Source organism: Podarcis cretensis, assembly GCF_951804945.1.
Source record: "Podarcis cretensis genome assembly, chromosome: 16".
In the NCBI taxonomy this organism is placed as follows: Eukaryota; Metazoa; Chordata; class Lepidosauria; order Squamata; family Lacertidae; genus Podarcis; species Podarcis cretensis.
In genome coordinates, this window is record NC_137186.1 from 13,845,481 (window position 1) to 13,859,375 (window position 13,895).

General features: G+C 46.0%; 1 protein-coding gene across 11 annotated transcripts in view; it reads right to left on the reverse strand.

Moving 5' to 3' along the window:
* Positions 1-13,895, reverse strand: part of MARK2 (microtubule affinity regulating kinase 2) — a 119,954-nt gene that overhangs the window by 26,195 nt on the left and 79,864 nt on the right. For all 11 annotated transcript variants that reach the window (XM_079957531.1, XM_079957539.1, XM_079957537.1 and 8 more), the window contains exons 2-3: positions 10,315-10,494; positions 5,436-5,489 (exon numbers count right to left, since the gene is read on the reverse strand). In XM_079957531.1, the coding sequence (XP_079813657.1) occupies positions 5,436-5,489; positions 10,315-10,494 (234 nt within the window). The remainder of the gene's footprint in view (positions 1-5,435; positions 5,490-10,314; positions 10,495-13,895) is intronic.

Sequence of the window (13,895 nt, forward strand, 5' to 3'; positions counted from 1 at the left end):
CTCAGCAACCGGTTGCCTCTGAGAGTGGAGAGAGAGAGAACATAGCCGTTGTGGCCAGCAGCCACTGACAGAAGCCTTAGCCTCCAGGATTTTGTCTAACTTGAACAACACTTTGCCTAAGGCCCAGCATAAGCACCAGCTCTACACTCTTCCTCCGCCCACCTGGGCAGTTGCAATGATGCCTTTCAAGGCACCTCCCGGTCTGCAGAGCAGCACTGTGGGGGAATGACTGGCATGTTTGCAAGATGGTTGCTAACCAGCGAGAGGTTAACCACAGGAAGGCCTGAACTGTTTCAAGTGAGCCCACACCAGTGCAAACAGGAACTGCCCTCCTGGGCAGCCATCCTCTCTCAAGTACATTGAGCATGCTGGTCCCCATCCATCATCCTGAGGAAGAAAGCTATAAAGGGTTTCTTTCGGGGGAAGGGTTTTGAGAAAAACCCATTGCAGCTGACTGAGGGGAGAGAGAGAGAGAGAGAGAGAGAGAGAGAGAGAGAAGGGATTTATCTTTGCAGCAACATTCCTTCCTCTCGTGGAGGAGTCCATGTGCTTGTGACACCTACGCAGTCCAGGCGCCTGCGGTGGGAACAGCAGAAGGAACATTTGGGAAGCAACATGGGGACGGCTACCTTGCTACCAACAGAGCAGCATGCTTTATAGAAAGAAAGAAAGAAAGAAAGAAAGAAAGAAGGAAGGAAGGAAGGAAGGAAGGAAGGAAGGAAAGAAAGAGAAAGCTGCAATCTCCAGTCTTCAGTAATGCATCTCTCTCCTGTGCTGGCTGAGGGAGTGAGAGCAAACCATTCACCTGAAGCAGGTATGGGGAACCTGTGGCTCTCCAAATGTTGCTGACTGACAACTCCTGTCATTTCCAGACCACGCTGGCTGGGGCCGATAGGGAATGAGAGTCCAGCAATTTCTGAAGGGCTCCACAGGCCTTTCCATCACTGGCTTAAAGCAATGCCAGAGGTTTGGGCCTAGAAGCAGGCAAAATCCTGCAAAATTGAAAGGGCCGTCATGTTACCTTGCAGATCTCGATGGACGGCAGAGTAGATTATAAATATTTTAAAGGAACAAGTAAGAAGATATGCAACTTGATCTCTTTTTATTTTTCATTACGGAGTCTTATTACACAAAATGCCTTTTTCAGACAAAATATGGTATAGTTTGTCCCATCCTAGGCTGGGTGGTGGGTGGGACAGAGATCAAGACAAGAGCAGGGAAGAAATGGAGAGAGGGGGGTGTCTGCAATGTTTCAGGAATATAATCTTATTATTGATTTTATAATGTGAACCTCCATGATATTTTTTCTCAATGCTGGTGGTCTAGAAATTTTTGCAAGCAATTGTTAATAGCAACACAAGTGTCAGGATAAGGGGCAATGAACTATACTGAGTGAACTATACTGACCCACGGCCAAGCCACTAGCTTTGGGTGCACTCTGTGAACTAGAAGGGATAAACAACCTTTTTTTAAGAGGTAGGGAGAAGAGGGGAAGCAAAAAATCCTCAGACTTCCGGGGTTGGCGCCTCCAGCAATGGCGGAGGCTCCTCGGATCAGGAGGAACTTGCTCTGTGAAAAGTAGGGTCTGACCGCCACGGCGAAGGCGGAGACCCACAGAAATCACAGGCGGAGAAGCCTGTGAACTTGGGATTCGGCTGGCACCATTCGCGCCTCCCCTACTCGCGGGGAAACCCTGTTTTGGGGATCTGGAGCAACGTGGGGTGAGTGGCGCAGTGCTTTGAATCGACTTCTTTCACGGAGTGAAGCTGCATTGCTATTGTCGGAGAGCGCTGACCTTTTTCCTGTGGACAATTGGACTTTAAACTACAACCCATGAGTAGAATGGAAAATTGGATTTTTAAACACCTTAATTTGGCAACGAGCGGGGAAGGTTCAAAACAGGAAGTCCGCCTTCCCTTTTTGTAAATAGACTGAAGCAAAGCGGTTGCAAGCTAAGGTCTTGGAAAGCCTCATGTAAAGGATTAAACTTCCATCGATTGAAACCATTAAACCCCCCTTGGAAGCAGGGGAAAAGGGGGGAAATTGTGGACTGTGCATCCTGCAGGAGAGAGTGATAAAAATTAAATTATCACTGCTCTGAACTCCTGGGAACGGGCTGCCAACAGATTGACGTTTGGAAGAGTTCATTGACAGCGAAAAACAGTTAGTTAGTAAGAGAAATATATTGCTTTCACTGTCCGCTTCTGCGTTTTAAAAGGAAGAAAAAGCAATTGAAAAAGTAACTGAAAACTGAAACTATATTACTTTTGGAATTGTGTCGGAAAGGATTGATACAAGTGGAGATTGCTCCCCCCTAGAGGGAGTCTTTGAAACTGTTACAAGAGTTGAGCTGAAACTGTCAAAAGAGTCGAGCTGAGGAATCCAGCTGTACGATAAGAATTGTGAGAACTAGAGACTGACCTTGGACTAAAATGTCGGCAGATGAGATAATAGTGTCTGCATTTTGCAGGATAGATCATTTGCTGAAACAGCTTCACAAGAAGATAGATGCTATGGCTACTAAAATTGACATTTTGGGACTAAAAGTGAATATCAACACAGAAATAACTCAGGATCTGGCATAGGAATCTATTTCAACAGGGCAAATCGTTGAACAGGAGAAGGAGAAAGTTGCTGTTGTCAAACTTAAAGTAATACAAGGGGGAGCCTTAACCTCACAGAGGCAGGCTGGGGGTTACAGGTCGGGGCCCTCTGTGGCTGAAACTGGAAGAGGTCAGATTTGAGGATTGGAGCCTGGCCTGGATTGGAGGGGAAAGGTTGGAGAGATCCCCTTATGCAGGGGTCAATTGACATTTGGGACATGGATTTGGGTCGGGAGGGGATTGGAGCTTTGGGGGCCTTTGGAGTTGGAGGAACCTTGAAACAAGATTTGAAATATTTTATGGATTCTAGTTTTAACTATGGAAATCTGGTTGACCTGTCGAGATGGAATAAAAGTGCTGTTGGGTCGGAGCTTCCCCGAGATCTGCTTTCTAGAATTAAAGAATATGAAGAAGATTGGCGGAAGGGATGTGGAGATGAGTTAAGAGCCTCGGATATAAGATCTCCAGGTTGATGGACTATATGGAATTGATGGAAAGGACTGGCAGAGGCCGAGACCAGAAAGAGGAGACGGTGAAGAAGATTGGAAAATTTAAAGTCTATATAGGGAAATTTTGTAAAATTTAATGAGGGATAGAAAAATCTTGGAATGGAATTTTTTTTTTGGCCTTAGTGGAAATGTTTTAAGGGGTTAAGTGTAAATAGGTATATTAGATTTAATGGGGAATAAGATTAAAAATATTTTAAGATAAAGGATTTGCTGAGATAACGTACAGACGTGGAATACAAGGAGGGAGGTGAGAGGAGGTCAACGAAACAAGGGAATGAAAGATAGATTATGGTAAAGGTATGATGTGTGTTGAATTGTTTTTGTTTTGTTTTGTATAGTTTATGGTGTTTAGATGTTGAGGATGTGTTTTGTATTGTCTATATTGTGTTGTTTCTTTTGTTTCTTCTTTCTTTTTCTTTTTTCTTTTTTGTAAGCCTTAAAAGTAATAAATATCATTTAAAAAAAAATAAATCCTCAGAATAACAGCACTTCACATGGGGAGGCCATGCTCTGAAGTTTACAATACAGCTGCCACTAGAAACCAAAACCTCAACTAATACCCCAGAGCTATTCTCAGCAGGACACTTCCAAGCACTGGGATCGGCATGCAATGCCCATAAATTTGGTCACTGGTGAAGGCTGGGAGAAAAACCTTTGACCCTCCTGGAGTTTATTCTCCCTGCAATGTTTTTGCTGCTTCAAGTTTGCTCTCAATTGCAGTCACAGCATACGGGGTTGGTCACTTTGTGGCCTCTTTAAGCTGTTGTGAGGGCCAGCCTCTTGTGGATAGAACAGGCTTCTCTTGGCAAGCCAGCCACCACCACGAAGCCTCCAAAGCAGAACCAAACTGCTCAAGGGAAGCAATTCCATGCTGGTCTGCTGCTGGCTAAAGAGAGGTCAAGCCCCACCTTCAGCCACCAGCAAGCTGAATGGCAGTGCTGAAAGCTTCAGCAGGTGGGAAGGCAACGCAAAGCAATCTGGGCTGGAGAGGGAAGCTTCTGCTCTGAGATCCAGGGAGCTGCTGCAGAAACAGAAAACCCAGCTGGCTCGCTCAGCCTTTTGTTTACAAGGCCGCGTCAGCAGCTGCTGCTGCCACTGCCAAGCAGAGTCGCAGTGGGACTGGCTGGCTGTGCCAGGCCCGGAATCAAACAGGACCCAAAGTCCAACTGGCTCTGTGGTCATCACTTTAACCACTGGTTGCTGCTGCTACTGCTGACAGGTGCAATGTCTGCAGGCTGTGCGCACACCACTGTGGGGACACGGCAAGGCTAATATTGGGTCTCAGCCAGACACAAGCCCAACACTGATGAGAGGTGGGGGATTATATCAAAGGGCAGCCAAGTAGAGGAGGAGCAGCTAAGATGCTTCTCTGGGCTGACAAAGGGTGCAGATGGAGAGAAATGGGGAGGGGAGTTGGAGTCTGCGCTGAATTGCTTGCTCTCTGGCCTTACCTTTTATCAGGCTGAAGAGTTTTCCCCAATGCAGGGAGGAGGAGGAAAAAAGGTAAACAGTGCCTCTGCCATCTGTACAGGGTTAAATGTTTTGATATAGGGTGGAGATGTGTAACCCCTGCCCCCAATTAAACCCACCAGACAACCTTATATGGCCCACCAGGCTCTTTTGGCTAAGTCAGACTCACCTGGCCTAAGCATGACAACATATGTGATGCCAAGTGCAGGGCCAGCAAAGATGCGGGGTGATAAGGATCCAGCCCAGCAGATATAGGGCAATGCTGTCAGGGGGTGCCTAGTCTTGGGTGTGGGAGCTTCACTGCCCTGGGCAAAGAATCATGAAGGAGAGAGGGAGAGGATGCAGGAAGCATGCTGAAGGCAAGGGGAAAAAAGAGAACAAAGTGGGCCTGGACAGCTAGGAGAAGAGAAAGGGAATCCTAGGTTGTCAGCAGATCACCAGTTTCAAGACTGGACATTCCCCAGGGACAGGATGTTTATGCAGAGCTCCAAGCTTTGGACATTTTCCATGTATCTCTCATCTCTCCTCTATTTCTCCCTGGATTCTTCTACTCCAGCACTCCTTTCCAAAGCTGCCCAATAGCCAATGGCAGTCAGAGCCTCCAATGTTCGGCCACTCTGTGACATCATGGAAACCTCAGCCTATCACTGACAGAGACTTCATCAAACACCAAACCAGTATGAAATCTTTTCGTGCATTTACAAATAAATACAAAGTCCCTACTCTCTCAGTATGTGGAACAAGGAGTGAGCAGCTTCACAAGAGCAAACCCAATGAGATAGCAAAAGCATGCCACACAATCCTACAATGATCCTCAGTTTATAAAAATCAAAACTCCCCACACACTCCTTACCTTCTGTAAGCTGGAGGAGTTCAGCTGCGTCTTATCAATTATTTTCACAGCCACCTGGATGGAGGGACACAAAGAAAGGTAATGTTAGTCTGTCTTGTTAACTGATGTAAAGGATGCATAACAGGTGACCTGGGCATTTGCTAATTCTCGATGGTACAACACCATTGCCCCCCAGCCAGGTATGTGAGCTGTAACCGTGTATCTGAACACAGGGCTTCTTTGAAGCATCCCTAGCTTTTTAAAAAAGAATTTTAAGAACCCAAGTCACTCTGGAAGCTCATTTCTGGACACAGGTCAAGTATAACAGTACTGCTATCAGAGTGGGGCTAATCATTCAGGAGGCTGGCTATTAACCCTGATTGTAAATGTTTTCCACAATTTTGGGGTCTTAGTGCAGAATGTTGGTATCTGCTTCAGGACCAGGTCAGCACACTTCATGGCCACCTGGGCTTGGTTCAGAGATGGAATCAGTAAAGTGTTTGTTTGATTACTTATTCCTATTTATAACTTTTCTTATACCTCCTGCCCTCTCCAAGACTGATGGTCAGCTGCAAGGTTTTTTGCAGGCGGAGATTTAAACCCAAACCCTGTAGCTACAAGGACACAGTGCTTCTTCATATTTACACAGCATTTTCCCTGAGCATTCAAGAGTGCTTTCGCATGCAACATTGCATCAGCAACAGCACAATTGTGCCCATGATGCAGAGGATGCGGCTGACTTAAAGCCATCTCAGGGGTTTGTGGCCAAGGCAATATTTGATCCAGGTCCTCACACCCTCAGCCATGGCATCACATTGGCCCTTATATGGACAGTTCCATCTAGGAGGGGAAATCATTCGGCAATGTCTGTTTCAAGCCTAAAGCAGCCACACACACACACACACACACAGAGAGAGAGAGAGAGAGAGAGAGAGAGAGAGAGAGAGAGAGAGAGAGAGAAGGCTCATGGTGCATTCCGCTGCAGTTTCCCCAGACACTGTGCTAATAAGACACTCTGGGAGATGTATTGTCTTGAGTGGGTGGATGTTCAAAACACTCCCCATTACACCACTTGCTAAATGGCTGCCTGCACAGCTATTGCTCTCTAGGCAGGCTGTTACAAGGACGGGCAATTAAGACACAAGGCAGAATTTCAGTCTCCTAAACATCTTTCCACGGGTCACTGATCTAGAGACACTATCAAGGAACAGACTTGCATGTACAGAAAGGCAGCTCAGTTTCCAGAACCTGCTGCTGTCACCACTAGGGGTTTTGGGGTGTTAGAAGCTGGGCGGCAGCATACAAGCTATATCCTTCCATCTTGACGTCTCTCAAGTCCAGGGTCCTGCCCTGGATGTTCAAATAGCTGGGCCTTGCGTCAGCCAGCAAGGGCAATTCTTACATTTACAAAACAGAAATGCCTGCATCTCCAGGCAGACCTGGCAGACAACAATGTCTGAACCTGCTGCCAGTCAGTGTAGTCAGTACTGAGCTACATGGGCCAATGGTCTGACTCAGTACAAGGCAGCTTCCTATGGTGCTCATAGGTCAAACATGCCACAATCCTATGTAATTTCAATTAGTTGGGTTTGGGGATGGTGTGTGAGTGAGCATTAAGAGAAACATAGCCAGCAACCCGCAAAACAAGAGATGGAACCAGGCCAGCTGCAACTCCAGTCGATCGGAACAAGGCTGGTAATTGCAGCTCTTGTCAAGTGGCAGGGAATGATTGTAACGAGCACAGGGACTCAAAGCAATATCAGTGCTCCAGTTTCCCCTGGCAAGCTCACCCCCCTGCATTTAAAAGACTTCTGATTCCGCTTCATGGAATCCCTAATCATGCACCACACACACACACACACATCAAAATTAAAAATTAAAAACCCTGAAAGTCAATTAAAATGCATGTGCAAAGCTAGCTGATTAGGGATAGTTTACTCCAAAACACAACCTTTCACATTTTTAACAGAATTCTGTGCTCCTGTGACAAAACAGAGCAGTGGTGATGGGGGGGGGGTGTAAGCAGGAAGATGCAATGTGAAGGATGCACAGGAATAACAGACAGTCGTGCAAATTACAGAAATGACGGGCCCTTTACAACCACTGCCCTGCAGGCCTTTTAAACTACCTCCATAAATAGAGGACTAAAAGCCTGGTGTTTTGTTTTTGGTGTTTGTTTGTTTGTTTGTTTGTTTGTTTGTTTGTTTGTTTTTTGAGAGAGAGAGATATTCTGGCAAATGCTACACCTAGGAAAAAAATTCAGGAGGAACAGCATTCCATGACGCTAGGGCAAGAGGCGTGACAAAGTCACTAGTTAAGCCCTGTTAGGTACGAAACTAGGCGCCCCAGTGTAACTTCAGAGCTGTATCAGACATGACCAGTCAGTTGTGGAAAGCTCTGATCAGCAACTAGAATTTCTCAAAAGCTGCTTTAAGATGGGAATGAGGAAGCTGATGCACCTACAACTCACTCCCCCTTAAAGAAGTGGTGGGTGGGTGGATGGATGTTTGGCACCAGGAACTGCAGGAATCTAACTGGGAAGCACCAAAAGTCGAGTATCTGTGGTTTCACTCACCGCTAAGACTTTAAGCCAACAGAAAGCCTTTAGGGTTATAGCCAATGGAAATTAATTGATCTAAGTTCATCATGCCCATTAATCTCAATGGGTCTACTCTGAATACAACAAATACTGAATACAATCTTTAATGTGTAGGCCTAGTCTACACATGCAGCAGAATATGGAGTCAGACCACTGATTCATCTGGCTCAGAATCAAGCCATGGTGTTCCAGGGTTTTGGACAGGAATATTTACTAGCAATGCCAGGTACTGAATCTGGGACCTTCTGCATGAAAAGCATGTGCTCTATCACTGAGCTATGGCCCTTCCCTTAATAAGCAGGAGCAGCCAAACATCTCAGGCTTCCTCCTCTCCAAAGCTTGGGGCCTGGTGCTTAGTCTAAGCTACAATTCGCCTAATGAAGCCATTTGGCTTCTTCCTTATTTCCCTTCAGGCCTCCCGCAGCCTGCCCTTCCTGCCTGTTACATCACTGAGTGCCTGTCCTGGCAGGAAAGGTGCCAGTATGGCCCTTATCGCATGCTATGTGCGAAAACTCAGCCAGAAGGGGAAAGAACTGGCTAATCCTCACGCAGAGCCTTCCATATGTATGGCACCGAGTCGCCAGGGACCTCAGACAAGAATGCAGGATGTGATATAGTAGAGGAAGAACAAACAAGGCGGGCAGGTCGGCTTCAGCCAAGCCACTCTTGCTCTCTTCAGTGGAAGCAGGTATTTCCCTCAAGGATCCTCATCAGAGAATTGCCTGCAGCATGTGCTTACTAGCTTCCAGGAAGCTGAGTTCGGCTGCTTGGAAAAATAACCAAGCGTCCAGAAAACTGTCTGCCTCACAGGGCAGCAGATTCCATCTTGATGAGCAGTGGGCAGGGGGGACTGCAGATTCTCCCCACACTGGCTGAAATACTCAGGAGGAGAAGGTAGAGAGCATCTAAAAGCTTTGCAAATGGAAAAGCTGGCTTTTTTTCCAAGGCTGCATGTTAGTTCCTCAGAACTAGCCCTGGAAAAAGCTTGGGGTGTGTGGTATGTTCAAAGTGCTTCACTAACAGAAGGGAGTGTGGTACAGTAGACGCAGCATGCCAACGTCTCAAGAGGAAAACCAGTAAAGGCTATTTTGGTACAATGACTTTGGTGTGGTTCAGAGTGGAGTGGGGTTCTCATTTGGACAGGCACTTCAGTGGCCGGAGATAAAGATTTTATTTCAGTAGTATGTTTTTACTGCTAAAATGTGGTTTTAGAAACAAAACAAAATCCATACGCAGTGAGAGAGAATATTTGTTTTTTTAAGATGCAATGTACGGGCTTTAAACCTAAGAATGACAATGAGATTTTGACTTGTGCTATTGGGCTTTCCTGTCTCCTCTTACTGCTGCAGCAGCTACGAATGCCACCCCAACCCACCCAGCTGCTTCTGAAGGTTAGGGGACCTCTTCAGAGTTGAAGAATGGTGGAACAGAGACAGTGACAACTGACCCTGCTGACTAACTGCACCTTACGCTCGTTCAAGAGGCTCTTGGGGACCAAGCCGCAGTGCTTATAAAGGTCATCTACCCAGAGCCCTTGTGGATAGGAAGGATTATAAATCAATTTATACATGACTCAACAAGCAAAGGGCCCTTTACATATATTACTATGCAGTGAGTGCTGATGCAGCACAGCAGCTAAGGATGGGAGATATATCCATTTAAATCTCAACAAACTCACTAGGTGGCTCACTAGGCCACCCCCTCTCAGCCTCAACCATTCCATCTTTTTTCAGTTAATAACACTGTGCTACCTTACAGGCGTGTTCTGTGGACAATGTAAGGCAAGTTCTTTCAACACTCAAAAAGGCACCACAAAAGTGTTAAGTATTACTGCTGGTGCAGAACTAGCTCTCCTGAGAATCTTGGCTTTTGTTGTTGCTGTTACAAGAGAGGCTTATTTGTAAAGCAAGTTACTAGTCCTCAAGGTTATGGAGGTGTGACAAACACACATTTTGTGTGTGTCTCCCCACTTCCCTTCTTAACCTTTGTACCTCTTACCCATTCACTCCAGGTATTCATCGGCCTGTCCCTCTCCTACTTCTGCATCCCAGCTGAGCCTAGAAACTCCAAGCCCAACACTAAGATCTATGATAATCAGATCTGAATAAAATTGTGCTTTAACCTAAACCACCGAGACAGGACACAGAAGCCAGCTTTTCTGGTTGCAGAATTTGATTTCCCCACATCTCTCTTTTTAAAAGCATTGTTAGTTGGACAACTAGACTCTCATTCCCTCACACATCTTTGGAGGTTGCCTGCATACGCAAAAGACCCCCATTGCTCTTGCTTTCCCTCTCTCACCTCTTTCCCTGTCAGGACATGCCGTGCCAGTTTGACCTTGGCGAAGTTGCCCTTCCCAATCGTCTTCAACAAGCGGTAGTTCCCAATGTGTGGCTGCTCATCAGCGGAGGTAACTGGGCCGCGGCCTCGTAGCATGTTGGACTTTGTGTTGGGCTTGGACTCCGGATGTCCCAAGGCCGGCTGAGAAGAAATTAAAAAAAAAAAGTTTGATTTCTGCAATGTTTAAGCAGTTCTATTCAGTGTCAAAGTTCCCCATTTCCCACTTTCCATTCCCATTCTGGAATGAGAGAGAGACAGAATGTCACCCAGTACCTAGTAACAAATACTTATAAACAGCAGTCCTTCAAAAACACCATGAAAGTTACTAGTCTAGAAGAATGTGGAAAAATTGCTCAGTCTGTGCAATGTATATACTGCGTTGCAAAATTTATTAGGCACAGAATTTGTACTTTAAAAATCCATAAAGTAGACACAACCCTACCCTCTATCACCCTACAAAACCTCCCCCATTAACCAAAGCTGCCCACAGTATATTCAATGAGATGACCAGCTGGGCAGCTGAAAAGTAGCATCCAGGGGTGATACCCCAACTCAAAACTCTAGCTGGGAAAAGATCCAGGATGCTATCAGATCGAGGAAGGGAGCACAGCTGCTGTACAGGCTGACTCTTTGTGGATCACAGCTCAAAACAGCCATTTCCAACACACCCTCAGGCAGACACAGGCTGACTGAGGATCTAGGATCTTATTTGCAGGGTTTATAGAAAGCCAAAGAGCAGAGTATGCTCAGAAATTCAAGGGATGCCTCACCCAGTTGTTGTTTAAACATGCAGTTGAGGCCACATCCCCTAAGGAAATGACACTGCCCGCTTTACCTTGCTTATCACATTCACCCTGCCATAACCATCCCCAATTCACACATAGGGAAATAAAACTGAGAACATGCAAATTTGGTTCAGGCCATTCAAAGGCATAGCTGTGAACCAGAAGTATCTGAGCTGCGGCTCCATTTTCTAATATACCACAGATGGAGAAGCTGTGGCCATCCAGATGACGCTGAACTGCAACTCCCATCGGTCCCAGGCAGCATAGCCAATGGTGAGGGATGATAGGACCTGTAGTCCAGCAACACTGGGAGGGCCACAGGCTCCCTATCCCTAGGCTATTTTACTTTATATATTTGAAGGATTTATCAGCCCGTCCTTCATCAGTACAGATACCAGGGCAGAGTTCGCACAAAATTAATAACCACCATACAGAGATAAAACAACAGACCAAGCTCTGGTCCATGTACAGTCAGTACTGTCTACACTGATTGGCAGCAGCTTTCCAGGGTTTCAGGGAGGGGACACTCTCAGACCTACTTGGAGATCCCAGGGACTGAACCTTGGACCACTTGCCAGATGCTCTACCACTGAGCTATGACCCGCCCACAAAAGTAAACTAAGATTCTAGTCTTAGTTTGAATGGATCTGAATGGAGGGTCTGAATGGAGGACTGAATGGAGGACTGTAATTATACAGGAACCTAGGAAACTGACATATCCTGAGTCAGACCACTGTTCCACCAAGCTCAGCATCGCCTATGCTGACTGGCAAGAGGATCTTCAAAGTGTTAACTTGATGTCAAAATAACTATGTTGGCGTTTGCAAGAGGATGGTATTCCACAAGAGGCGCCACCACAAAGAAGGCTCTGTAAAGCAAGTTTTCCTAGGAGTGGAACATGGAGAAGTGCTCCACACACCCAATTAACAAAGCAAGAGAAGTAAAAAGAAAAGGAGAGATAGTCCTAAAGAGCTTGCAGTCAAAACAATCTTCGCTTCCATCTATTCCACCTACCAAACTCCTCCCCAATCCTATTTCCGAATCTGTCCTCAAAACTGAAATCTCCAGAGCTCCATCTCTGGATGGCCTTGCCAACCACACCTTTGGGTCCAGAGCCCCCCATCAAAGAACTTGCTTGCAACTTCTCCCAAGCTAATTTCATCTCACACAAGGGCAGAAGTTAGCTTTTTGGGGTGGGTGGGTTTTTTAGAACCACCACACTAAAAGAAGAGAGTTCAAAGACAATCAACAGAATTTCAAAATCAACAGTGCTTTATATGAGTGTGTTTGATTCCTTCCACTTTTTGTCATCCTATGTGAAGCCACTGGCACAGGGCATTTGTTTGCACTCTTCTTAGCAAGAGGAAACAGCACTCTGTTTGCACTCCAATGACTGCAAGAAGTATTCCTGACTTGACAGTGACTAGAGAGGACAGTCCTAGCTGCAGCAAGTAGCAGGGAGCACGAAGACTCACCCAGACTTGACAACATGCACGTTGACCGAGGACAGCATTTCACAACACTTCAGGGTGGGGTGTGTGTGTTGGTTTTTTTAAAGTGGTTACAGGATAATTGGACTATGACTTAAAAGTGCCTGATTGAGACCAGGCTGAACATGCCCACAACATTCCCATTGGCCAGATTTTCAACCCGTTTAAAAATCATGACCGCTGAAATGCAGCCATGCAAATCTCTGCACCTTGGAGCAGGTCTTGAATTTTGTGCAGTGAGCCTGCAGATGTGCAGAATGCAGACAGGCCTGGCAAAACGGAAAAATGATTTCTGCTCTGGCACTGCACCCCACATTTGGCTTGCTTTCCCAAGGACACTCTGGGCTGTTGCTCTCTTGGGCTCACTGCAACAGCTGAGCCACCATTCCAAAAGGCACCCTGGAGGAGCAGAATCAAACACTGCATCACTCATTTATAATTTACACTCACGTCTGGGTACGGAAGGAGGAAAAGGAACACAAAACATTGACAACAACCAAATCTCGACTCCTGAGAGCAGGACTAGAGGCATGGGGACTTCACGTGACTGCACCTTCAGGGGAACCTATTCCGTAGATATAAAAATGTGGGCTGCCACTAAACAAGCAGCATTCAAAACTCCCATTGTTCTGGGCACGTTTTGTGACAGGGAATTTCATAAACGCGAGCAGTTTCTGAGCTCTGGGCACAGTACTGCACCTAAGATTTCAGATTAAAATTGCCACTGTTACTTGGAAGTAAATCCCAACCAAGTTCAACGGGGCTTCCTCCCAAGTAAAACGTGCATAGATTGGGGACCTGAAAACTTTCTTTTCTTTTCTTTTCTACCCAACATGTTTTGTTTAGGTTTCAGATGCCTTGTTTAATGCACTTTTAATGTATGCTGTGCTTTTAATTTGAAATATACTAGCCAGTTAGTTGTGATGGTTTAAGAAATGCATGCTAAAGTGTTATCTACCTCAGACTCTCACAGTGATGCTTAAAATCAAAACCAATTTTGGAGTAGAATCACTGAAGACTTAGGTTTGCGAACTGGACACTCAAGGCGAGTGTCTCTGCCATCAGTTGTATAGGCCTTTAATATGTGCTAATTGTGGTGCCAAAAAGATACATTTATGTGAAGGAAAGGGGGTGCAGGGAGAATCCAGGGCTTGTATGCAGAGTGGAAGGAAAGGAGGACCTTTTTCTGCCTCCCCACTTCCAGCTACTCTCTGAATACTGGAGAAGAGACCCTCTTAAGAATATTAGGGGGGTGGGCAGGGGAAGG